Raw genomic sequence first — 26784 nt, 5'->3', positions numbered from 1 at the left:
AGAGATCCTTACTTCTTTGATTTGGATCAGAATTCTGTGAGACCAGTCCATAACAGGCTTCCTGTCCATGAGACCAATGTGTAATAAGCTTCCCTACTGTAACAAAAATGTTGGGAACCAAGTGCTTTATCGTGGAGGATCTAAGTGAAGATACCCTCTTTGATATAATCCTCAGTTGTGCCCAACATTTCTATTTTCTCCTAAGGCTTAAGAGATAATATAAATGAGTACAGGTTATACTGAAGTGCTAAAATAAGTAAGGCCTATGAGGAGAGTTCTGATTCCTCTGAAAATGCTATAAGGCTCATGACAGAGAAAGGGTGCAGGAAGGAATAGCAGACATGGTCAAAGAGGCACAAAGAAACTCAACACTGTGAATCAAATTAAGTCCACAGAGTTGAAGATAGATGGAGTTAAGAGATATTCACAGTAGTAATTGAGGAATAGACCATACCACCTTAAAAACCTGATGACTATCTAGGGAAAGACATCTATTACCCTCCCCATGGAGTCATGATACTTTATGACGATCCAAGAAAAGTATATGTAACTGGGGTTCTCCATGGACTGAATACAGAAGGAGAAACTGCATCATCTAGACAGCACTGTATATAGTAAAGCACAAATCTCAGAATCGTAATGAACAAATCACACTCCAAAATAGCACTTTGGGACAAGATGGAAGATCACTATTGAGTGTCTTCTGTTAAGTCACAAAAATAGGAAGCAAGGAATTGAATAATCAGACCACTTCCTGAGGAGTCTGCTTTCTTGGTAAGGAGAGGTCCTATATCTAAGGTTTTCTAGAAGATGGGCTGTTTTGCATGGTGTTATAATTAGGGAACCCGGTTTATTCAAAAATCCCAATGCTTGTCATTACGATTCCCCAGATAATGAGGATTAGTAAGCACTTTAAACACAGTCATTATATGTCTGTGTGTACTTATTTCTCACACAGGAAGAGGAATTGTCCTCATCCTGTTTCTGTGCAGTGTGGTGAGCCCACAGTGGTACCTGGGCTGCAGAGCGGTGGTTCAAAGGGCAGTCCATGGGTCTTTACAAGGAATCAGAGGGTGTCGCCAAGCCCATTGGAAAGGGTCTGAGACATAACTATTTTCATAATGATTCTAAGATGCTAGTTGTCGTTTTCACTTGACATTTGTACTAACTTGGCATCTTTGCATAAACCAAGGCAGCAGTACCAAACTGTTGCGGTAATCATCATATTCTTTGTTATCGGGCATAGTTTAGAAAAAAGTCAATTTCATTTCATGTCATCCACCAAGTAGTATAGTTAATTTTATTCTTAACCCTTGAGTTCACTACTTTTTATTTTCTGTGTGATAAAAAGATAAGTTTGATACAGAAAGAACCTTTGCTGCATACTGACTGGTTACCTTAAGAAAAGAGTATGTATGCAATTGTTTGAAATACAAGCTGAGTTAACTGCTTCAGTCATGAAATGCTACTTATAATAATCAACAAAGTATGATTATCCAGACTTGGGTATGCGGCAGGTATTTTCTTTAAAAATGTATGAAGGGAGCCCATCATTTCAAATGACATATATGACCTTATTTGTTGTCAATGACAAAATTTCAAACTTTTAAACAAATATTAGAATTTTGGAAAACTTCTAAGTGCCCTGTGAGTTTGTCAGATGCTTAGTACTTAAAGATTTTCTGAAGAGACTGGTGGTGATATTAACAAGTAAGGTTTCTGATATTATATAATGAAACATTTGAAAGATCTGCATAACTCAGTGACCCAAGTGACCTACCTATGACATTATAAGGCCATAGGTGAGTAAAAGACCTATTCAAAGTGTGAAATAAACAATAGATTTTAATGTCACAGAATATGAAATGTTAACTGATGTAGCTTCACATTCTACATTGCAACTAACTTGTAAGAAACTAAACATTGTTGATTTAGGGTGTAGGACCAAAGAGTATCCAAAATTATCTGAGTGATCAGGTCTAAGAGTTAACAGGAATGAATCTGAATCTCTTAGTGGCATTTTGAAAAAGAGCTAAAAGCCAATTAATAAAAGCAGAACCGAGGTTCCTTTTCATCTGTAAGGCCAACACTCTATGAAGGAGAAGGAAACTCAGCTTTGAATCATAAGCAGATGCTGAGCAGGCACATCAGGAGGAAGACAGGACTAAGTTGTTTTAGGGGCTGTAGGAGGGAAAAACTCTGCTTTCCTGAGCTACCTTCCTAGCCTTGTGAGAAATATCAGACTATGATAAACTAAACTACTGGGTCCACTTCCCAATCTTCTGTTACAGAATTACATCTTATACCTACATCCTTTATAACCTCGGGTTAGGTAAACTGTATTCCCCACTCCTTGATTTGGGGTTTGGTCATGTGATCTGCTCATGGCCAGCTGGATATTAGCAGACATTATGGAAGCAGAAGCATGCACAGCTGAGCTTACCAATTCATTTGATGCAGACAATGTCATAAGAAAAATACATCCCAGGTAGTTCACGGGTTCAAGAAGAATAAGAGATATACAGAACAGGGCTGGACCCAACCTGTCGCTTACCCTAAATCAGCTACCCCACACGTGTATAAGTGATAAATACATGATTGTTATATTAAGATAATGACTTTGGGGTATTATGTTAAAGGTAGGATTATCATGAAAGTAGCTAATGACCTTAGGCAACCAATGACCAATGTATACCTAACAGTCACATTCTGGGGCTGCCACTTGAGTAAGCCCATTGTTTTTCACTAAGAAGGTTTGGCAGTCTTTGATGATGGGTAAGTATTCCCTGGCTTAAAAACGCTTGATGGCCGCTCAAGGCCTAAAAAGGTCAAATACAAACTACTGGTGCTAGAATTTAAGAACCCAAACCTTACTTACTTTTCCCTTCCTTAATTCTTCCCAAGAAATCTTATATTGGGGCCAGCTGGGTGGCGCGTTGGTTAGGAGTTGGCTTGGGATGCCAGCTATGAGCAGCAGGGCTCCGGTTCGGATCCCACGAGGGCCAGTGACGCTGTGCCCTCTGGTTGTGCCAACAGCTCAACCTGGAGCTGGGCTGCCATGAGTCGCCGGCGATGGCATAGGTTACAGTGGGGCTGGCTGGCAGCAGGTGTGAGCTTTCGTGAACTGCCGTGAGCTGCCATGTGCGGCCGTCCAATGTCCGGCGAGCAACTGCCTCACCCGGGAAGAGCGCAATGATAATACCAACATGGGCCAGTGAAGTGACGTTCTCCACAACAGGACTGAAGAACAAAAGGACAGCAACTTGTCTGTTTCCCTTCCCTGATTCCCCAATGCTGTTCCTCTCCCCCAATTCCGCAAGAAAATCTTTTAAAACAAAAAATAGAAAAAAGAAATCTTGTATCCTAGCCATCGAAGTTTATTCAGTTTTTTCCCCCTCAGGTAGTACTAGTCTCCCAGCTCTCTATGCCTCTATAGCTTTTACACAGACAAGATGAGATTTAATAAACTGAACTGCAATGGTTTGCACCTTTGTTTACTATTTACTGAACTGTTAATTCATCTAAGGCAGAGAGATCTCGTTATTTCTGTACCTCCAGCACCTAGCACAGTGCCTGAAACATGGCCTTTTCTGTTGAAAAGATGAATGAGAATGAATGAAATGGAATGAATGAGTGGGGTTAAGGGACAGGTCTCATCTATACATGAGAATGCATAGGGAAAAGATGTGTCTAACGTGCAGTCTACAAAGAGAAGTACCTCTAAAGAAATATATATTGAAAGTAGTCTCATTTTTACTTAGTAAAACTTTAAAAATATTAAATGGATTTATGATACTAAATTGAGTTCACATTTTTTCTCTACAAAAATTTCCTAAAATAATAAAAGAAATTTAAAACTGAATACCATAGTATTGTCATAACTTCATTAAATATACATAAGGAAAAAATTCAAGGGAAATATATTCACAAATCTTAAAACAATGGTGATTTTCTTTCTGCCCTTTACACTTTACCCTACAGTTTAAAATTTTCGAAAATGAACATGAAACAAGTATGTCAATGTGTCTTTTATGTAGAAGTATAAGATCTTAGATTTATCAAATGGCTAATTTTAAGACATTTATACTATAATACAAAGAAATAAATCCAATAATTTGAAAATAATTATTATAAAAGTTTATCTTTCAATTTCAAGTTCTGTGAGAAATTAGAAAATAGTTTCCTTAAAAGCATTTAGTATGTTATTATGCAAAAAGAGCTAGTCTGAAGCTTCAAATCTGAATTTTTTAAAAAAGGAGATGTAAGCGTGAACTGAGACTTTTTAGAATATAAATGGTAGACCTCTAGGTAAATTCCTTCTAGCAGCAAAAGTTACATAGGGAGCCAACATAATGCATTCTTGTCTAGTATCCTGTACTTTTTATTCTCTAAACACATAAGCGCCCTGGATCACTCGACCACTTGTAAACTCTTCACCTTCTCTTCTCTAATCTATAATCCTATCATCTCAAGACCACAGTCATCCTTATGTTATATTGTCTCTTCTTAGCTTGGCCTTTAATTCCCCCAAACCTAATTAGCAGGCCTCCTGAAGAGTCAAGTTCCCTTGTCAGATATTACTGTAGTTCTTCCTCTCTTACATACAAGAATTCCCTACACAATTTCTCTTCTTGTTTGTCCCCAACTGAGAGAATAAGAAGGTTCCAAGGCTTTGAAAGACGTGCTTCTTTTTCAAAAAAGAACACAGGTACTGTTCTCCTTTTGCCTATTCTCCCAAAAAGGTCCTGTGCCTAATCCTCCTAACCACTGGCCCTTGCACACTTCCTGCACACACATCTTCACGTAATGCCTTTTGCACACCATGATGATCTCTGGAAGGGGGTTAGAGAGAAATAGAAAGAGTTAGGGGTCTTCCCTACTTTTATGGAGTATTATCAAAGATGACACTACAAGTTCACAGCGCAAAAAAAAAAATTATAACTAAAGTGATGAATGTTAACTTATTGTGGTAATCATTTTGCAATATATACATATAGCAAATCATTATGTTATACACCTAAAACTAATACGTTATATATTAATTATATATTTAAAACAAAAAATAGCTGCTGGTCAGTTTCAGAAACAGTAAGGATGCTTCTATATTCTGAGAAAATCTTCATTTTCTGAATCTGATTCTTATTATGCCAAGTCACCTGAATGTGACCTGTACACTTAGACACCATGTACTAATCTAAGAAAATAGAAGGACTCTTTGCTAGACTCAAGTTAAGTCCACATTTGGGTGCCAGAAAAGTGTATACACATTTTAAGAAAGGAAAAAAACTGTATTAAAATTACACTGATGGTAACCGCTTTGAGCACCTCTTGTAATTGCAGAAGTCAAATGTGACTTGTACTCACCTTTTGTTATTGGTATATACTGAGTATTACAGTTTTAATACAGTTTTTTCCTTTCTTAAAGTGTGTATACATTTTTTTTGGCACCCTCTATATGTCTTTTCCTTTACAGTTCCTTAGAGCTGCCACTTTTCAATTGATTCTTGGCTTTCCATTTATTAATATTTAACTTTGGAGGGGCACTTCTTACTTCTTGAGGTGTAGTCAACTGCAGTGCTTAACCCCACAGATCTACTTATCCATATTAATATCAAATTGCAGGTATGCAATTTCTAACAGAGACATGCAAGTAAGTTCTGTAATAAGCCTAGAAGATACAAAATTCACAAATACTGCCAACCTCTATGAATGAGCACAGCAGGAAAATCCTGAAAAGACCTAAAGTCTTTTGGAATTTTAAAATTCCAAACTAAGTAAATATAGCAACTGATGCTATTAAAAAAATAAGAATGCTTCTAAAATGCCTTTCTTAGAACTCTTGTTCAACTAAATACATTATGGGAAAAAATCACTCCATGGTCAAAATTTTGGAAGTGCTACACATTATATCCAAATTTGTTGGTCAAGGAAACCTTTGTGCATAACATCTTTTAAAAGGACAATTTGTGAAGGTTTTACAGATTAGTAAACTTTATTTCAAATTATATTCTTCACATTTTACTAGCTTAAATAGTACTAAATCAATATTTATGCTTAGAATGATAGCATAAATAAATAACAAAAAAAATTTGTTATAGAAAAGGTATAACTGGATGGATTGTAATTATATCATATTATGAAATCCTAGTCTAAGAATAGCCTAGTCAAAAATTATGTGCCATAAATCTGATTACCACTTTCAACATGGTGGCAGGAACAGATACAGCTAACACTGTATGTACACGGGAGGTAGAGGCGCCAATCACCCATGCAGGCAAATATCCACATAGAACTTCTCACTCCCCAAAAACTTTACTACAGTTGTCACCCAGCATCTGCAGGGTTACTGAGATACCCAAATCAATGAGTGCTCAAGTCCCTCACGTAAAATGGCTAGAAAAATGCAGGCAGTCAGCCCTCACTTGCAGATTCCCAGCCTGGTGATATGGAGGGCTAACTGTATATTTATTGAAAAAAATCAACCTATAAGTGGCCCCGCACAGTTCAAACCTGTGTTGTTCAAGGGTCAACTGTATTTTGAAATCATTTCAAAATGCAATGATCAGGATTCCACCTATTTTAGTGATGGCAAATATGATTATTTACAAGCCTCCTAACCAATATATAGCTGCCAGTATTGCCCATCTCTAATCATTCTTCTTCAGAATGCTACCAGTTTATCTTCTAAAAAACACATTACATTGATGGTGACATTCCTCTACTTTAAAGCCTTTCTTTGGGGCCGGCCGAGCGGCGCGTTGGTTAAGAGCTAGCTTGGGACGCCAGAGGGCCTGGTTCGGATCCCACATATGAGGGCCAGTGACACTGCCCTCCACAGCTAAGATGCTGAACAACAGCACAACCTGGAGCTGGGCTGCTGTGAGTCACTGGTGACAGTGTAGGCTGCAGCCCCTGTGGCAGTGGGTTGCCATGGGCTACCGTGTGTAGCCAGCAGCCAGCGTGAGAGCCAGCAGCCGCCGTGAGCGGCCGTCCAGAAGCCAGCGACTGATCTGCCTCTCCTGGGAAGAGCGCAATGATGGTGCCAACTTGGGCCAGTGAAGCAACATCCTCTACTAGGCTGAAGAACAAAAGGACAGCAACTTGTCTGTTCCCCTCCCCCAATTCCCCAATTAAAAAAAAAATCTTAAAAAAAAGTAAAAAAATTAAACCTTTCTTTGGGTCTAAAATTCTTCAAAGTAGAACATTCATAATTCTTAATGCTGCACACCTGGTTCTAATCTAAGTTTCCCAATTCTACTGCCACTTACACACTTCCGGCTCCAGCTACATCAGGTAGTATTCATAGGTCACTGTTCCATGCTTCCTTGCCTCTGGAATTGTTTTTCCCCTTTCTTTTCTCCATTTGTTAAATTACTACTCATCTTTCAACACCCAACTCAAATGACTTTTCACATTGGCAATAATGAAACATACTTTTCATAAATGCAGTTCACTTCGCATTTCAGAGAAGTCATGATACTTAATTATGGAATAGCAATTTTTTAAATCTATGAATACATGAACATTATTGACTTCGATATGTCATTCTATCTGTAGTGGATGTCCTAAAAACTCACTGCTATCTTTCCTAGATTCAATTCCATAGATTTTCACTGAATGCCAACTATGTCCTTAACAGTCTTGTTCTTAAGACTGGGCCTAAAGTCTTCTCTACAGCTAAATGCACATGCAATAGGATGTTAAGTGGGATTTTTCCTCTTGGTCCAAAATTGTGGCTAAAGCGCAAAGCTGAGGATAATTAAGCACCCTTCTTCTAGCTTCAATGAGCCAAAGTAGTTGGTACTCTCAGGGTTTGCTGAACCAGCCCTATCATCAATATTGTAACTCCTTCCCTCAACGTGAATCTAAAAAGTCTGAAAAGAAAGAGGGCTTTATTGAACTTTGAGGGGCACATAAAGTTTATGAAGATATTCCCTCCCCTTTGCTGGGAAAAAAAGCAGTTGTCATATATAAATCCAGAGGGTAAGAATCAAAGTTTGAGGTCATCTAAACCAAAGGCAGGCTGGTATTTTATTCTCTGTTTGGTTATCTGTATAGGCAAAAGACTTACTGATTTGCCCCTCTGTTATCTGCACAGGGGAAATGACAAATGAGGAGAAAGTGTGGTGAGGAAGTGTCAGGTAGGAAGGCAGGCAAGACTATCACCCCCACCTTGAGTTCTTGATTCCTAACAGGTATGAAAAATGTAACCTTTCCCCCAATGGCCATAGCAGGTAGATCTGACTGGACAAAGTCTTGCCAAAAAAAAAAATAGTAAGTATCAGCATCACAAGGTATGAATGCCATCAGTCAGGTTTAGCCAGAAGATGTGACCAAATTGTGCAAGGTTTTGACAATGTCGACAGAAATGGGATAGGACTTTGCTCACTGTCAGCAGGTAAACTGGAGCTACCAGTCATCTTCATTCAGCCTGTTGACAGTGAGCTTGAATAGTGTGGAAAAACCAACAAAGAGGACTGCCACCTCTCACTGGGATAGCTTGCAGAATTCTACCTCCCCTATCATTTCTGCCAGTTTCAACAACAGAGGAAGAAAAAGCACAAGAAGAGCACCCCAAAGTTTTCAGCTCCAGATGAAAGTCTCATTTGTCCTGGGAGAAAGTGACAGGAGTACTACATCAAGCCTGAGACTTAAGTTAATATACGAACGAAGACAACTAAGTCTTAAATACCAGAATGAGACTATAGCATTTAAATATTATGGAATAGTGACAAGATGCTGTTAAAGTAGTTGATATCCAGTAGGAAAGGGGAGTTTGGCATGGTAGAACTGGAATACAGTTACTAGATAAAAAGTAAAACTGATTGGACTTCTACACCAGCAAGCTGAGATCCTCCATGAACTGGTTACACATAGTTGGGCAGTCTGTGAAATTAGTTTTCATGTATATCAGTGTTCTTAAGCTTTCTAACTGTCCATTCTTTCTTTACATAATTTATGAAATTCTTGTATGAACTCTATTATATTGTGACATTTAAGTCTGGAACTAGTCCTTACATTTGCTTACTATTACTGCTGGTCTGTCTGAAAAATGCTAAGTGGACAGGAGCCATATTTCTACATCTAAGAAGACACCATCAAAGTCACAGATATGAATGGACAAATAAGCATTACTAATAATGGAGGATGTTGGAAGTGGCGATAGGTATTTCAAGAAATAAAGTGGAGGAGATTGAAGAGAACAAAGCTCAGAAAGCAGAAATTAATTTAATAACTCAGTGCTTTCGATGTTCACCTTTTAATGATCCAACCTAAGAAGAAACCACAAAGAAGCTTTTCTGACAAAGAGAAAAAACCAGTATGTTGTAAATGGAGATTGTTCAACTGCATGACACAGAGGAAAGGAAACAAAGCTAATAAAGAAAGAGAGTAAGAGAAAAACAAGGGAAAGCTGGGCAGGAAGTGGGACCTGACCATGGCTGAACATGGAGGGTGGACAGGCATGGATGAGAGACAGAGCAGGACAACTCCTCGATGGATGAGACACACTGATGTGACGTGGCCGTGACACATCGCAATGTTAATACATACCGAGACTGAACTGCGGGTAATGCTCATAAATCTAACTGCAATTAGTACAGGTTTCTGGATTAGGAAGGACATGAAAAGGAAAGCAGAGGTTAGAATGTACATGTCATTGCCCCATTAAAAGAGAAGGTTTCATCGTTCAATGAACTTCTGCACATCAGCAAAAAAAAAAAAAGCACGGCTAGTTCACCTGCTTCAAAAAGTAGCTTTGCAGTGAAAGGTCCCTCCTTGCTTCCCTGGATGGGTGCTGCTAAGTGGGGCCTCTCAGAACTTAGCTCCTGAAAATCCATACTACACCAAGGACTTCACCTTTAAACGGGGCTTCCATTTTCTGGGGAAAAGATTTAGATAGTGTCCTTTATTATGATGCGCTTTATCTAATGCCTTTATTGCCTGGGAAAAGTCTCTGTTTTTAGAACAAACCTTTCTAATGTAATCAACAGGCATTTGTTGAGCCATTGTTCCGTGCTGGTCAGCTGAAACAGTAAAGGAAGAGCGGAGTTCCTTTACCACTAATCTCAGGACAAGCTCTGAAGACGTGGAGGAGGAGCTGCTGAGCCCCTGGGAAAGCACAGGCATGAGATAGGGAAGCGGCTTCTCTTTAGAGATTTGCTGGGGGTGCGAGTGGGTGTTCATCACTACACCTTTGTTTTACAATTGAGGGGAAGAGGAGCAAATAGGCAATAATTAAATTTCGATGCAGCAGTAGTTTTTCAGTCACCCAGACCCTACTGACTATTGGTCCAGTGAGAACTAGAATTATCTCTATATAGGTCACTGGTTACAAAAGAAGGTATTAAACAGAAAAGTGAGCAAGAGGAGGAAATAAATGATCACTTTTGCAAGGTTTTTCCCAAAACCTAGCAATAAACCCTTCAAGAATCTTTATTTGATAATAGTAGACTCATAGAATTCTATTTCCTTATGAATCATATTCTCGTAATTGACTAAGTTCTCTAAATCCCAGGAGTATTGGCCGGATCACTAAAAGTGACATAATTAAGCATAGTGGAAGGAAATAGAGGAAAAAGTTAGGATAGGGTAAGTTTTCATAGAAAGGACAGGAAAAGAAAATAGGGCAGATTATTAAGCCCCAACGTTTTATCCAAATACCAGACTTTTAAAATTCTACACATTTAACTGCATATATATTCTGTATATACAACTAAAGAAGAGCTAAAAGATCAAACATGAGGCATCCATTAGTACTCTGAGATTTGGTGATTTTTTTTTTTTTTTACTTGATCCATGTGATAAAGATTCAGAGAATAGTCTCTTTCCTCATAGCTGCACACATACAACCCCAGGAAGTCTCCCGTTCTCCTGTGGTTCCAGGCCATGCATCTTACCATTGATCTGCGAATCAGTGACAGTCTGGTCTTGGCCTTATTCTCAGCAAATTCCAGGCTACTGATGTCTTTGAGACGAGCTTTGTATTTATTCATTTGTTCCACAACAATCAGCTCCACACAGCTGAAACAAGGAAAGCAAGAAAACTGTTGAGAGCTCAAGTCAATCAAATAAAGTGTAGCACCCACAGACTGGTTTTCAGCGAAGTGTGGCAGATGGAAAATGAAAGAACAATCAGTACCCCTTACTGTGCGAGCTCAGAGGCGGGGTTTAGCATGCGGCCACAACTCTGGCTGCACTTCCGGCCCTTCTCCGGAGGCCATAGGCCCCAGTGCTCAGGCCACACCCCAGGACGATTAAGTCACACAGACTTTCTGGGAATAGGACACAAACACCAGTGTTTTTTTAAAGCTCCCTGCAGTCAAGGTTAAGAACCGCCACTCTAGAAGGAAAGGAGAGGCCCAGGAAAAAAAGTCAAGGTGATATACAGGAATATTGAAGTACTAAGAACAAAGGGATTCAGAGCCATGAGACCACAGCTAGACTAGATTACAGGAAGATACAAGGTGTACGTAATTATATTTAAAATTCCAGGATGGAATTTTAAAATATATTTAGAAACCATAAGCATTCCTAAAGAAAAGCTAAATTTTAGTATATGTGCTGCCGAAGCAAGCACAGAAGAGCTAAATTTTAAAAACAAGATTCTTCACAACAAATGATGCTCAGCTGAATAGAATCTAAAGGAAGTTTTTCACCTTCAGCTTAAGAAACCCCAAGGTATCTAGCAATCTTCTTCTATAACCTGCGCTTATGAAAGATTTCACTATGGCTGGGATCTGGATAGTAACTGCACTGCCCCAGAAGTCCTCGGGGCCTTGCAGAGGTGGGAGCCCGGCCTTACGTGGTCGTCTTACTGATGTCCTGCACGCTTTGTAGTGGGTCAGTGGTGTCAGGGCAGCGGAGGATACAGGGAGCAAACACAATGGCCAAAGCATTAGCCGACATCCGATTAGTGTCTTCTTGCAGAGCAATCCTAAGGAACAAAAAAACCCCAAGTGAAACAAGGATTAAAAGGGAAAATGGTAGGGGTAGGTGGAAGGGAGGAGAGAAAGAAAGAAGACAGCATTAGCTGCACAGTACCGGACATATTCATTCATATAGGTTGCAGGGGGTCCCTGCAGGCTTTCCCCAGGGCTGTTCCATGGCCTCTGGAAAACACACTTTCACTCTGTGCCTTCCCTGAAGCAATATAGCAGATAGCTTATCAAGGGGAATCTGTGACCCATGGCTCTAAGCCCCTGTAATTATTGGGTTGTTGGAAAAGTCAGGACGTATTTTTTCTGTTTTTCGTTGCAAAAATGCATGACTCTTCCAACAACCCAACAGATGAACATGTTTGAAGAATGCAGAGTAGAGACTTCAAGGCACTTTCAAATAGTCTTACTTATCCAAAAAGAAAGATTGCTTTCTTCCCAACTGCTGCTGATATTTACACTCAGGGAGAAGAGACTATTCCTCAAGTCTCTTTGGTTAGTGAATTCCTGAGCACCATCTGAACCCACCTCCCATGAATTAGGTTATGTCAACAGATACAAACTTTCTAGTTCAGGGCCTAGATAACAGGTTAGGCTACACAGAGCCATCATGAGCCTGGGGTTGTTACTTGGCTCGAGTAGGACAAACAAGCACCTGCCATGTGGTCTGACTCAGTTGATTTCTGCTCAAAGGAATCAGAACTCCCATTTGAGGCACTGACTTTACAAACAGGAAAAAAAAAGATCCATTAATTTTCCAAAGGGAGGAGCTCTTCACGTGTTGAAAAGAATCCAGGAGAAACTGAAAACATTCATTCCCTTGCTTTTTGAAGTTACCTGACCAGATGAAAGATGAGGCGTTCCAGTGTATTGAGATGCGTTCGGGAGAGCTGATCAATCACAGAGTACACACCACGGATTGTCTCCTTCCTCTCCTGAAGACCTAAAGACAGTGAGAGCAGCAAGTGAGACTGAATATCCCATCTATGTGCTACGGCTTCCTCCTGGACAGACACTGGGTAGCCGGGAGGCTAGGTCTGGGGTTCTCGAGTTTTAGGGGAGGCCGTTGGAGCTGTGGCAGATAACTCAGTTACTACTGATCTCCCATTATTTGAGTTCGATGTTCACTAAGCAGTCTCCTGAGTTTTAATCTGTACCCTAGTACTCCTGATTATAGTCAGGGAAAAAGATGCCCTAGTTTTTCACGCATTTTGTGGCAGACTGATTCCCATTAAAAGCAATCAATTGCCATCTAGTTTATAAATCAGCCTTATGGGACTTTGAGAAGTCATGCCTCAGGGCCCAAACACTTCCAGGCAGGTCTTCATCCACTATCTACACCATTTGTAGCACTGAAAAACTAAACTCCATACTCTGTTAGGCCTGGCATAGAATAGCCAGCCAGCTTTACAGAGTGCATCCCCAGATTCACAATTTAAATGAACAGAAGCCAGCCCTTAAATCTCCTATTTAATCTTTTAATGTGTTTGTAACTCTAGTTTTCCAATCCGTTTGTGAGAAGCCACTGAGTGACTTACTCAGGAAACTTTTAGGACACTGTCATTTTAATGAATCTCTAAACAGTCAACATTGGAATAGGTGAGAATACAGTGGCAGTTTTATATTGACTGTCAAAAGCTTGCTTTTGGCTCTATATGGACTAACTCACGAGAAGATGGCTGAATAATTCATCACGAAGATGGCATTCCTTTCCCAAGGGTGGGCCTTCCCTCAGACCCAGGAAGCCCGTGCTTACCCATAGCTCGAAGAAATTCCTCGTAGAGTTCAAAGGTCATGAGTGGATTGGGCAAATCACGAAGCCATTGTTTGAATACACTTGCAATGACGTGTATGTTATAGTCATCCAGGTTTACATTCTCAGCATCTAATTATAGACAAGAGTTAGATAACGAAGACAAAACATGCAGAGATTCAAATAATTCACCATAGAAACTAACACCACCAAAAGAAGGCTTCATATAATCTAATCCCAATGTTTTGGAACAGTGCTTCTAATTATGGTAAAGGAACAGTTTTTGTTGGTTTTCCAAATCTTTCGTGAACTTATTGATGTGTAAAATAAAAGAGCACATGTTTTCAAGTTCAAGATCACTGATAACGTGCTAAATGCTTGCTCTCACTTTCTGAACTTATCTTGCTGTGGATTAGTCTGTGAACCACACTTTGAGTAACAACGATTTAGATGACAAATGGAAAAAAGGCCCAGAGGACATTTTCTAAAAGTAAGGCCAATTTTAAGTCATTCTTAGAGATGAAAACACAGTAATAAATGATCTTAGGAAATGTAAGGAAACACCTTCACTGTTTTACTTATAAACTCCCTAAGGTTATACAGATGAGATGCTTGGAAGGATACAGGATGATTTTTCACCTGTGCTGACTCAAGGTACGACAAGTTAACAATTGCCTTTAAACTGGAGCAGACTGAGAACCTCCTGCTTGAGTTTTATCAGGCATTCTCTATTATTTCCATACTGATTCATTTTTCACTCATCTCTCTCTCTTTTTTTTTTTTAAAGATTTTTATTGGGGACTTGGGGGATATGAACAGCGCTGGGGAATTGGGGGAAGGGGAACAGACAAGTTGCTGTCCTTTTGTTCTTCAGTCTAATTGTGGAGGACGTTGCTTCACTGGCCCAAGTTGGCACCATCACTGTGCTCTTCCCAGGCGAGGCAAATCAGTCGTCAGCTTCTGGCTCATGGCGGCTGCTGGCCGCTCACGCTGGCTGCTGGCTACACACGGTAGCCCATGGCAACCCACTGCAGCAGTGGCTGCAGCCCACGCCGTCGCCGGTGACTCACGGCAGCCCAGCGCTGGGTTGAGCTGTTGTTCAGCATCTTAGCTGTAGAGGGCAGTGTCACTGGCCCTCATATGTGGGATCCGAACTGGGGCTCTCTGGAGTCCCAAGCCTGCTCTTAACCAACGCACCACTCGTCCGGCCCTCACTGATCTCTTCATTAAAAAAAAAAAACACTTGTCTTATTAGGGAGACCACTTCATGGACAATGTAGGTGTCTGACCACTGCAGTGTACACCTGAAGCTGAATATGAATAAAAATGAATGTCAACTATAACTTACTATAGTCACGGGATGTGGAGTACAGCATAGGGAATAGAGGTAATGGAACTGTAACAGCTATATATGATGTCAGAGGGGTAGTAGATTGGGGGAGGGGGTTATCACTTTGTGAGGGGTGTAAATGCTTTGTACAAATTACATTGCTTTGTACACCTGAAACTAAAACAAACAAACAAACAAACAAAAACTAGAAAGGAAAAGCACGTGGGTAGGTTCTTGGCTATGCAAAGACAAGCTTAGTACGTAAGTGTGATTCAAAAAGATCTATTGAGTTGTCGGAAAAGTCATGATGCATTTTTGCAACAAAAAACATAGAAAAAATATGTCATGACTTTTCTGACAACCCAATATTTCTTCCCAACTGTGGTAAAGAGTAGAAGCTGGGAGTGAAACCAAAGTCAAAACCCTGGATACATTCCAGGACTGTGGTTAGAGCTCTACACAGATACATGTGCAACCCACTAATTATCTGTCTAAATATTACATCATCAAGCAGGAAGGCAAGAAGGTGCGCTGGACAGAGGCCACTTGGGTCAGAATAATGGAGACTGACAGGCAATAGTTCCAATCAGGCATTCAGAAGACCTGGGGTTAAATCCCAGCTTGGTCACGTTTTGGTGATGAGTCTCTGGGTAAGACCCTCTGTAAACCTCAGTTTCTTCATCTATAAACAGGGCTTCTAATCCCTAACTCATAGGGTTACTGTGGAGATCAGTATGAAAACATCAGCACAGTGCCCTGCACAAGCACCAACAGCTCGCGATTTAATTTCCCTAAGCCTACATTTTTTTCTTTGCAAATGACAGATAACATGCTCTTATCAGATTTTTTAAAAGATTAAATGACATCTATCTAAAGTATGCAATAATGCCTATACAAATGACACACTCAATATATGTTTGATGAACTGACCACAGCAAAACAAAGTCTCTTTAGAAAGTCACAAAAACACAAACGAGCACTACAGAAAAGACTGCATGGTTCTGGCTGCAAGGAAAGGATCAACATGGAATGAGAACTGTTAAGAGCACAAAATGACCTGTTTAAGTAAAAGCATTTGGTCTTGATTTGGAGGGCACTACTTTACCTGTATCTAGACCTTGTCGAAGCTCCTTGATTTTATTAGTTGAACCAGACTTTCGGTAGATACCCTCTGTGTACAGGCCATGCATTTCAATGTAGTTTATGAGCTTTTCCACCACTAAAGGAACAGTTCGGTCTTCACTGGTCAAACGGGACAATTCAACCCCAAATTGTCGAGATGATAACTCTGGATCATACTAAATGGAAGATAATTGTTTTCAAACATCTTTAAACATATTCAGCCAATTCTTTAAGAAGAATTACTTTTTATTTCCCTGAAGTTTTAGGACTTGTTTTTCGTATCACTTGCATCCTTATTGAATTTTTGTCCGCCAGCTATTAAAGCTATATTAGATTCTTCTAAAGCAGTGGTTCTCAACCTTCCTAATGCCGCGACCCCTTAATACAGTTCCTCATGTTGTGGTGACCCCCAACCATAAAATTATTTTCGTTGCTACTCTATAACTGCAATTTTGCTACTGTTATGAATTGTAATGTAAATATCTTTTTGTTTTCCGATTGTCTTAGGTGACCCGTTCAACCCCCAAAGGGGACATGACCCACAGGTTGAGAATCGCTGTTCTAAAGGTATAATTTTTATCTTCCTGATGTGCTGGCTATTATCCCTTTCTTCCTGGACTGTGATTACACACATTTCAGAACTTTTCATCCTTTCTCATATGTCTTTCATGTTAATTCTGTATTTCCCCATCCTTTTTGCATGCCATGCTTGGACAGTTCTGCTGACTTATCTCTCAGTTCACCAATCTTCTCTTCTCCTATGACCAAAATGCTGTTAAACCCATCTTTTGAGTTTATAATTTCAGTTGCATTTTTTATTTTTAGAATTTTCATTTGATTCTCTCTCTCTCCATCTATCTATCTACATACATATATATTTCCATTTTCTATCTTTTAATCTATTACTTGGATATATTAATTAAAAATATTTTAAATACATGTCTGACAAATTTAGTAACTGGATCATCTATAAGTCTATTGATAGTATCTATACTTGTCTTTTTCTTAGTCTCTCTCTTTTTTTTTTTTTTTAAATTTTATTGGGGAACAGTGTGTCTTTTCCAGGACCCATCAGCTCGAAGTCAAGTCATTGTTTTCAATCTAGTTGTGGAGGGTGCAGCTCACTGGCCCATGTGAATTGAACCGGCAACCTTGGTGTTAAGAGCCTGCGCTCTAACCACCTGAGCCAACCAGCTGCCCCTTAGTCTCATTTCTTAAAGTCTGGATGATATTATTTCTCTTTAGAGAGGATTCCATCCTATTCTCTCTGGTGGGTAGCTAGAATAAGGAACAGATCATCATAAACCAATCAAGGATTCCCTCACAGCTTATTTTCAGTTTTTACAAAGCTCAGTCTATCAGTGGTTCACCCCCTTTCCTAGGGAATAGCTCTTCAGAGGTGTCATTGAGAGTCCAGAGTATTGACTAGGGTCCCCCTTTGAAGGTGAATCATATAATTCTAATTTTCCTCTCCTTAGCACTGTGAGACAGGAGAAAACTCTAATCTGGTCTTCTGTTTAGCTTCTTAGCCTTTTGCCCTGTGCTGCTTAAGAATTCATGTACACTTGAACCTATATAATTTTACTAACCAATGTTACCCAATTAAAAAAAAAAAAGAAGAGCTGGAAAAAAAGAATTCAGAAAATGCCTTGAGGGGCAAATCTCTGGGTTTTAGGCTCACTTCTCTATATGTTTCATGGATCATGGTCCTCCAGGACTTGGCAATCCTAGACTCCACCTTTTGTCTTTATAGCCCTATGAGACTCCTAAAAACTTTGCTGACTTCTCTAACTCTTAGGTGTCCTTCTGTCCAGAATCTTGGTTTGTTGTCCTATAACAAAAACTTCCAACTTCCTGTGAGAAGAAAGACATCTTACAGATATAGATTCGCCACTCCACAATTCTCTTCTCTAAGATCTGGGCCCCTGAAGTCCAGTTTACCCGGGCAGCTCTGATGCTTGGCAACAGACCTTTTGAGTTGTTCTCAGCACGGGTATTAGTCTGCTGCAAGCTCCATCTTCGCTGGAAGCAAATGTTCCACCTTCATTGTATTTAGGCCTTGAATCAAATTTCTCTTTGTACTTTGCCATGATTTTTTTATTAAATTGAGACAGATGCAAATTCTATACATGGGCTATAAACAACATGCACACACATTTATATTATACTTCAGATAAGGACAGTATTGTTACAACTGTCAGTCTGTGACTAATAAGTAAGAAATTGTGATTACATATCAACAAAAGCCTGAAATTGTTTTAAAATGGCTGCTTCCTTGAAATGTAAGGTACCAAAGTACACGTTCAGTATCTTTTAGATCTCTGTCTGTGTATCTAAGTAGAAATATGTAGAAACACCAACATGTGGGTGAATTTTGCTGCTTATGTTAAAATCTTTAATTGTAGCCTACCACTTTCAAGACAATTCCTAGGGAGACTAATGAGTGTTTAATGAAGTAGGAAACCTTTAAAAGTAGTGTTTTAATAAATTGTTGGTTGTAAATCAGCTTAGTAGTTCCCATCTAATAAAAGTAAATATAGTTCCAGGAAAATCAATTCAGTCATATATACACATCTCTCTATATGTATATGGTGGATCATGACATAATACGTATTTCTTACTGTGATCTGTGGTTAAAAGTTTGAAAACCACTGCTCTATAAAACTATGAGAGGCCTAGATTTCTTTCATGAAGCACAAAAGACCAACAGATCTGTTAATTAATTATCCCTCATAGATAGTAACTTCTTACCTTTTTAGAGCACTTGGCTGTGGTTTTCATACAGCACTTCTTATGGCAAGCATACTTGCATACTGAAAAACAGGTTAAAAATGCAGAATTTTTAGAAGTCTGTACATCAATGACAAGAACTTAAGTTTACAAGTTTATTTTGGATATAAATTTTTCCTTTAAATCTGAGACTGCTGACTGCTATAATGTTGTATGGTATTAGAACAAAAAAAACTTAACCGATTCTTTTTTTAATTCAATTTACTTATTTAACCCTTTCTATTTGGAAATATGAAGTTAAAAACATGCCTAAAATTTCTAACTCATGTCTAAAATTTTTTTTTATTCTTTCAAGACTGCTCGTCCTTCCTCCCTGTCCCTGCTATATTCCAGCAGAATACTTCTCTTTGTGGCTTGATTTGCAAATTAGTGTTTATGTTCCCCTCATGTATCTGCTCTACAACCTGCTAAAATGCCAGAAATACCTACTAGGAATCATTCCAATGGGAAGGAAGGCATTACTGCCAAAGACTCTTACTAAAATAATAAATTGGGCAGCACATTATGATATAAGAAAGGCCTTATTTATTATATTAAAAGGTTCAAAATAGAGCTCTGAAGAACTAAAACGTAAAGAATATCAGTTGTGACTGGGAAGATGAATAAAGAAAAGGCTCAGAGCAGAAATAGCTTCTTGGAGCAGGACATAACAGGGTGTCTAGGCAGTTGGCAGCTGGGAAGAGGCACACTGAGAGGAAGATACTGAGAACACACCTGGCCTATTCCATTTTGCTGTACAAGCTCTAGTTCCTGTATATCAACACCTCAGTATCCTAGACCTTCTATAGCATAATACTTGCAGGGTTTTCAAGGACAAGTAGAGGAGGCCATATCATAGGACCAATGAAATCAATATAATCACAAAGAAAGTTAGTAATTCTACTAAGAAATCAAATAAAGCTCACCCAAGTCATAAAAAAGCAGATTCTTTACATTTTTCAGTCTCAAATCATAGAGAATATTATACCAAACCTAGAGGAATCAAGACTAAAATTCAACAGTCAAGTACATGGCAAACTATTTCCTATTTCACTCACTATAATTTTTAAAACTACTGATAAAACAAAAGGAAAACAATTTTTGAACCATAGAACAAGTGAACATATCCAGCAATAGTGGGGAACATGTCTTTTATTCTTGTTGCCATATTAGACCCAGTCCTTCCTGATATTTTATTCATTCAATTCTGGTCCTCTCGTAAACAAACCCTCACAGAATTACTGAAGGCACCACAGTAGATGCGTGTAATGACAGGTATGGAAGCTAAAGGTGCTCTACAAGCCAGAACCAAGTTGACCCATGAAAAGTCTCTATTCACATTCTAGGATTTATATATTCTGATGAAAGTATTACAGTATAAAAAAGTACCTTTTTGATTGTAATCTAAAAATCTGTTTCAAAATTAATCCATCAATATATAGGTCCATCCACCCAACAAGTCTTTATTAAAATTTACAATGTGCCAGAACCATTCTAGGCACTAGTGATAAAGAAGAGACAGGTAAGTTTCCTGACCTTATACAGCATACATTCTAGTGGGACAAACTGACAAACCAGAAAACAAATGAATACTTAATATAACTTCGGGGGGTGATAAACGCCATAACGATTTTTAAAGCTGAGTAAGGGGACAGAGAGTTGGGGGACAGGGTGGCCTTTTAGGTAAGAGAGTAAAGAAAGAACTTTCTAAGAGGTAATATTTGAGTAGAGACATGAATTAACTGAAATAGTAAGTCCTACTAACATCTGGGAGAAGAGTTTTCAGATAGAGTTAGCTGCAAGTACAGTGACCAAAGAAGACCAAAATATCTGGTTTAGCACCAGAGAAGAGGTGAAGGGGGGAACAGGGAGAGATGAGGTTAAAGAATTAGGGAGTAATAATTTCTCCTTTATGTTAAAGAAGGCAGAAGAAAACTTAGGAAACAGAAATATCAAGTGGTAAAAAAATTTCCTCCAAGATCTCTTTCACTTACATTTGCAAACAGAGGCTCGGTCCATTATCCATATCAAAGAAGAACAATACTCGCAGTATGTAGGAATGCTGTACTGAGTGGCCTTGAAGATGTGACCATTGTGCTCTTCCACCTGCATGAAAACATACAGCTATTTATGTTAAAGCCAACACAGTATATACTGCCCTAAAGGTCAGCCAGTGGGAAGTCCTTCAACCCTTTGTTAAGTCTTTATTGAGGACTTATTCCAGGAGGAAAGTTATAATCTAAGAAATAAAATGAAAGTAAACTACATGTTTCCTTCTTTCAAAAAGTTAACAATCTATACAGTAGAGAAACAAGACCAACTTCCATGAAAATCAGAAAGCAATACTATAGACACTTAAGAGTGGGCCAGCCGAGAGGCGCGTTGGGTAAGAGCTGGCTTGGGACTCCAGCTCTGAGCAGCAGAGCCTCGGTTCGGATCCCACATTAGGACCAGCGACGCTGCGCCCTCTACAGCTAACATGGTCAAAACAACAGCTCAACCTGGAGCTGGGCTGCCGTGAGTCGCCGGCGATGGCATAGGCTGCAGTGAAACTGCAAGTGGCCTGCCATAAGCTAATGTGAGTGGCCGGCAGCCTGGCGGGAGCTGCCATGAGGCACTGTGAGCGGCTGTCCAGCGGCCGGTGACCAATCTGCCTCACCCAGGAAGAGCGCAATGATAATACCAACATGGGCCAGTGAAGTAATGTCCTCCACAACTAGACTGAAGAACAAAAGGACAGCAACTTGTCTGTTCCCCTTCCCCAATTCCCCAATAAAATCTTAAAAACATGCGCGTACACACACACACACACACACACACACACACACACACACAAACTTAAGAGCTGTCTTATGTGACTCTAAATCAGTGTGTCAAATTAAAACAGCTGTCCTCAAATTTTAATTTTAACCGCAAAAATCTTTCACACTTTTGAAAATTATTGATGACCTCAAAGAACTTCTGTTTATATGCGTTATACCTATTGGTTTTTATTATACTAGAAATTAAAACTGAAAAAAATGTAAGTATTTATCCAATTTATGTAAAATTAACAGTAAACATATTACATGATAATATAAATAACATTTTTATGAAAAATAATATATCTTTAAAACAAAAAAACTAATGACAAAAGAGGTATTGTTTTAAATTTTTGTAGATGTCTTTAATGTCTGGCTTAATAAAAGACAGCTGGGTTCTCATATCCACTTCTGCATTCAATCTGTTGACAGGTGCAGATTAGTTTAAAATATATGAAGAAAACCCAGGTTGACACAGATATGAAATTGAGAAAAAAAAATGGAAGAATAATTTAAGTATCTTTACAGATAATAAAACTACATAAAAACTGTACAAATGGTAACTTAAAGGTTAATTGAAATATAGAATCTAAAACCACACCAATGAACTCTTCATACTCTGTGACATTAAAATCCATTTTTCTGGGCTTCATTAAAGTGTACAACTTTTACTTCAAAGTACCATTAAGAAAATAAAAAGATAAGCCACAGACTCAGAGAAAATATTTGTATTTAATAAAGGACTCCTATCTCATTAGGTTGTCGGAAAAGTCATGATGTATTTTATCTATGTTTTTCATAGGTCATTTATTTGTATAAAGAACAAAAATCAATCAATGATATATTGCCCGTTTTGTTTGATAACCTTTGCTATCGTTCAGTGAACTTCATAATTCCTCATTCATAGAAGGACCTGTCTTTATTTGCAAAAAACTGAACAAGGTGCGGATTTACAGCCTCATCTGAATTGAATGTTATACCACACAAGGAGTTTTGAAGAGAGTGAAACAAGTGTAAGTCTGACAGTGCAAGGTCAGGCGAGTATGGTGGCTGTGGCAACACATTCCAATCAAGCTTCAATAATTTTTTTTAACATTTTATTGAGGAGTTGGGGGAGGGGAACAGCGTTGGGGAATTGGGGAAGGGGAACAGACAAGTTGCTGTCCTTTCATTCTTCAGTCTAGTTGTGGAGGACGTCGCTTCACTAGCCCATGTTGGTATTATCATTGCACTCTTCCTGGGGGAGGCAGATAGGTCACCGGCCTCTGGACGGCGCTCATGGCGGCTCTTGGCAGCTCACACCGGCTGCCAGCCACTCACGGTAGCTTATCGCAGCCCACTGCAGCAGGGGCTGCAGCCTATGCTGTTGCCGGCGACTCTCACAGCAGCCCAGCTCCAGGTTGAGCTGTTGTTTCACCATCTTAGCTGTAGAAGGGGCTCTGGTGCTCAGAGCTGGCATCCCAAACCAACTCTTAACCAACACACCACTCAGCCGGCCCATGCTCCAACAATTTTTGACTGGTGATCAAACTTATGTGTGGTCTCACGTTGTCACGATGGAACACAACTCCTTTACAATTAACAAGCTCTGGACGTTTCTGGATGATGGATTCGTTCAAACTGTCCGATTGCCGACAGCACACATTCAAATTTATTGTTTGGTTCCTTGGTAGGAGCTCAAAAAACACACTACCTTTAAAATCCCACCACACTGAGAGCATAACCTTCCTCTGATGAATGTCTGCTTTCGATGTCGTTTGAGGCGAATCATCACGTCAGGACCAAGACCGTTTGCACGCCACACTGTTGTAAACAATCCACTTCTCATCACCAGTTATCACTAGCTTCAAAAAAGGATGATTTTCCTCACTTTTAATGAGCATATTGCAGATGTTTATAAGCGCCGTCAAATGAACTTTGAGTTCAGGCGGAACCCAAATATCGAGCTTGCTTACGTATCCCAGCTTCTTCTGGTGGTCATGAACGCTTGAATGATGGATGTTCAATGTTTCTGCAAACTCTCAGGTCGTGTAACATGGGTTTGACTCGATCAATGCCTTTATTTTGTCATTATCAACCTCGATGGGCCTCCCTGACCGAGGAGCATCGCTGAGATCAAAATCACCAGCACGGAATTTCGTGAACCATCGTTGGCACTGACATTCTTGTAGAGCACTGTCACAGTAAACTTTATGCAACTTTTCACAAGATTGACACATGTTCTTCCCTTTATGGAAGTAAAACAGTAAAATATGGCAAAAATGCACAGTTTGGTCTTCCATCTTCAACTTTTTGTAAAATCTCCAAAACTCAACCAAATCATTCAACTCTTTTTTAGAATGAAGCTAGAACTGTCAGCCAAATACAAAGTCTAAATAAGTACAGCTTGTTAATAAAGTAAAAGTGATTTCTATGAAAAATGTGGCAGACGGTGACATAAAAACTTGTATACAAATGTTCATAGTAGCATTATTCATAATAGCCAAAAAGCAGAAAAACCCAGAGGTCCATCAACTGAGGAATGGATAAATAAAATGTAGTATATCTATACAATGGAATATTATTTGGCTGTAAAAAGGAGTGAAGTACCTTACATGCTACAACATGGATGAATCTTGAGAACATTATGCTAAGTGAAAGAAGATAGACACAAAAGGCCAATATGGTATGATTTTTTATCAGTACGAAATGTCCATAATACACAAATCCATAGAAACAAGAAGTAGATTAGTGGTTTTCAGGACTGGGGGAAAGAGAATGGGGAGAGATTGCTTATTCTTTTGGGGATGATGAAAATGTTCTGGAATTACACAGTGGTGACAGCTGCCCAATGTAGTGAATACAGTCATGTACTGCACAAGACAGAGATGTTCTATGAAATGTGTTGTTAGGTGATTTCGTTACTGTGCGAACATCACAGAGTGCACTTACACACACCAAGATGGTACAGCCCACTATACACCTAGGCTAGATGGCATAGCCTTTTGCTCCAAGGCTATAAGCCTGTACAGCATGTTACTGTACTGAATACTATAGGCAATTGTAACACAATGGCAAGTATTTGTATACTTAAACATATCTAAATATAGAAAAGATACACTAAAAATATGGTAAAAAGTTAAAAATGGCATACCTGTATACAGCTCTTACCATGAATGGAGCTTGTAGGACTGGAGGTTGCTCTGGGTGGGTCAGTGAGTGAGTGGGGAATGAATGTGAAGGCCTAGGACATGACTGTACACTACTGTAGATTTTATAAACACTGTACACTTAGGCTACACTACATTTATAAAACAACGAGATTAAATCAGGCACAAGAGAAAATAATGCCATCAAGAGATGCGGTAAACACAAGATGAGGCACAGCATAATGTTTTACAGCTTATTTTGTGTAAATAGAGAGGGTATACTTTAAAATAACAATAAATAAAGAATATAATACAGTAAATGCAGAAGTCAGTAACATAGTCATTTATTATCAAGTATTACATACTATACATAATTGTATGTGCTAGGCTTTTATATGACTGGCAGTAGAGGTTTGTTTACATCAGCATCACCACAAACACGTGAGTAAAGGGTTGTGCTATGACTTATAAAAGCTATGTCGTCACTAGGTGATAGGAATTTTTCAGCTCCATTATAATTTTATGGGACCACCGCTGCATACCCAGTTAGTGTTTGACTGAAATTTCCTTATGCAGTGCATGACTGTATACTAAACCACACTAAACTGTATACTTTAAATGGTCAAAATAGTGAGTTTTGTTATATGAATTTTGTCACAATTTTTAAAAAGGCCACATCAGTTTACAATTCAATTGTACAAGTGACTTTTCTTGAGACAACCATCATTTGCAGCTATTGCATATTTCCCATTCCCATTTGGAGACACTGCCTTAATTTGTGCTAAGTTGTCAGCAGTTTTACCCATGACTGCGTTTGTGTCAACTCACTGAAAAAGGAAAATAATATTATTATTATGAAAATAGTTTTGATCTTGCAAAATCGCTAACAATGTCCCAGAAACCCCTGCAGATCACACTTTGAGAACCACCATATTAAACAGTTTATATTGGGCTGTCGGAAAATCATGATGTATTTTTTCTATGTTTTTCGTTGCAAAGATGCGTCATGACTTTTCCGACAACCCAATATAAGTAGAGAGAAAGTGTAGAAAGATATACACTATACTATTAACTACAATGATTATCTCTGCTGAGATAAAATACAGCAATACCTTGGTGTGCGAGCATAATTTGTTCCGGAAACAAACTACTCATATTGCAAGACATTGCTCGTTTACCAAGTTAAAAATGTATTAGAAATGTTTGCTTGTCTTGCGGAACACTCGCAAACCAAGTTACTTGCAATCCAAGGTTTTACTGTACCCAGGAATAGATGTGAAATGAAATAATAAAAACCTACGTAGGAAAAACTTTAAAACCCTCTTGAAGGACACAAAAACAGACTTGAAACGATAAAAAGATTCAAAATCATAAAGATATCAGTTCTATGTTAATTTATAAATATAAGGTAATCTAAGAAAAAGTACTAATAGATTTTTTCCCTCCTCAAAATAGACAATTAAATTCGAAGTTCATATGGAAAAATAAGTAAGAATAGCCAGAAAATTTCTAAAGAGAAAAGTAATTAGGGAGGACGTAGGCCTGCCAATTATTACACGTAATAAAAGCTCAATAATTAAAGTGGTGTGAAATTGGCTCATGCATATTCAGATTAACTAATGGAACGGGATAAAAAAAGATCCAAGCATAAAGGGGAATTTAGACTGTAAAAAGAGTAACATCTCAAAGTAGATGGGTAAAGATGAACTTTTAAATAAATGATGCTGGATTTGGTAAGAGGTAAAATTAGATTCATATCTCATACTATATACCAGGATAAACTCCATGAAGATCAGAATTTAAATGTAAAAAATGTAAACATTAAAATATTGTAAGGGGCCGGCCGAGTGGCGCATTGGTTAAGAACTGGCTTGGGACGCCAGAGGGCCCTGGTTCGGATCCCACATATGAGGGCCAGTGACACTGCCCTCTACAGCTAAGATGC

The 26784-nt window shown here is 38.9% G+C and overlaps 1 protein-coding gene across 1 annotated transcript in view; it reads right to left on the bottom strand.

The window, feature by feature from the left end:
* Positions 1 to 26784, bottom strand: part of MYO9A (myosin IXA) — a 282854-nt gene that overhangs the window by 19256 nt on the left and 236814 nt on the right. Inside the window, exons 32-38 of the mRNA XM_019659575.1 lie at positions 20905 to 21016; positions 18893 to 18954; positions 16125 to 16317; positions 13693 to 13821; positions 12774 to 12879; positions 11804 to 11935; positions 10899 to 11022 (exon numbers count right to left, since the gene is read on the bottom strand). Of these exons, the coding sequence (XP_019515120.1) occupies positions 10899 to 11022; positions 11804 to 11935; positions 12774 to 12879; positions 13693 to 13821; positions 16125 to 16317; positions 18893 to 18954; positions 20905 to 21016 (858 nt within the window). The remainder of the gene's footprint in view (positions 1 to 10898; positions 11023 to 11803; positions 11936 to 12773; positions 12880 to 13692; positions 13822 to 16124; positions 16318 to 18892; positions 18955 to 20904; positions 21017 to 26784) is intronic.

Source organism: Hipposideros armiger, unplaced genomic scaffold (assembly GCF_001890085.2).
Source record: "Hipposideros armiger isolate ML-2016 unplaced genomic scaffold, ASM189008v1 scaffold_302, whole genome shotgun sequence".
NCBI lineage: Eukaryota > Metazoa > Chordata > Mammalia > Chiroptera > Hipposideridae > Hipposideros > Hipposideros armiger.
This window is presented reverse-complemented; position numbering and strand designations above follow the sequence as displayed.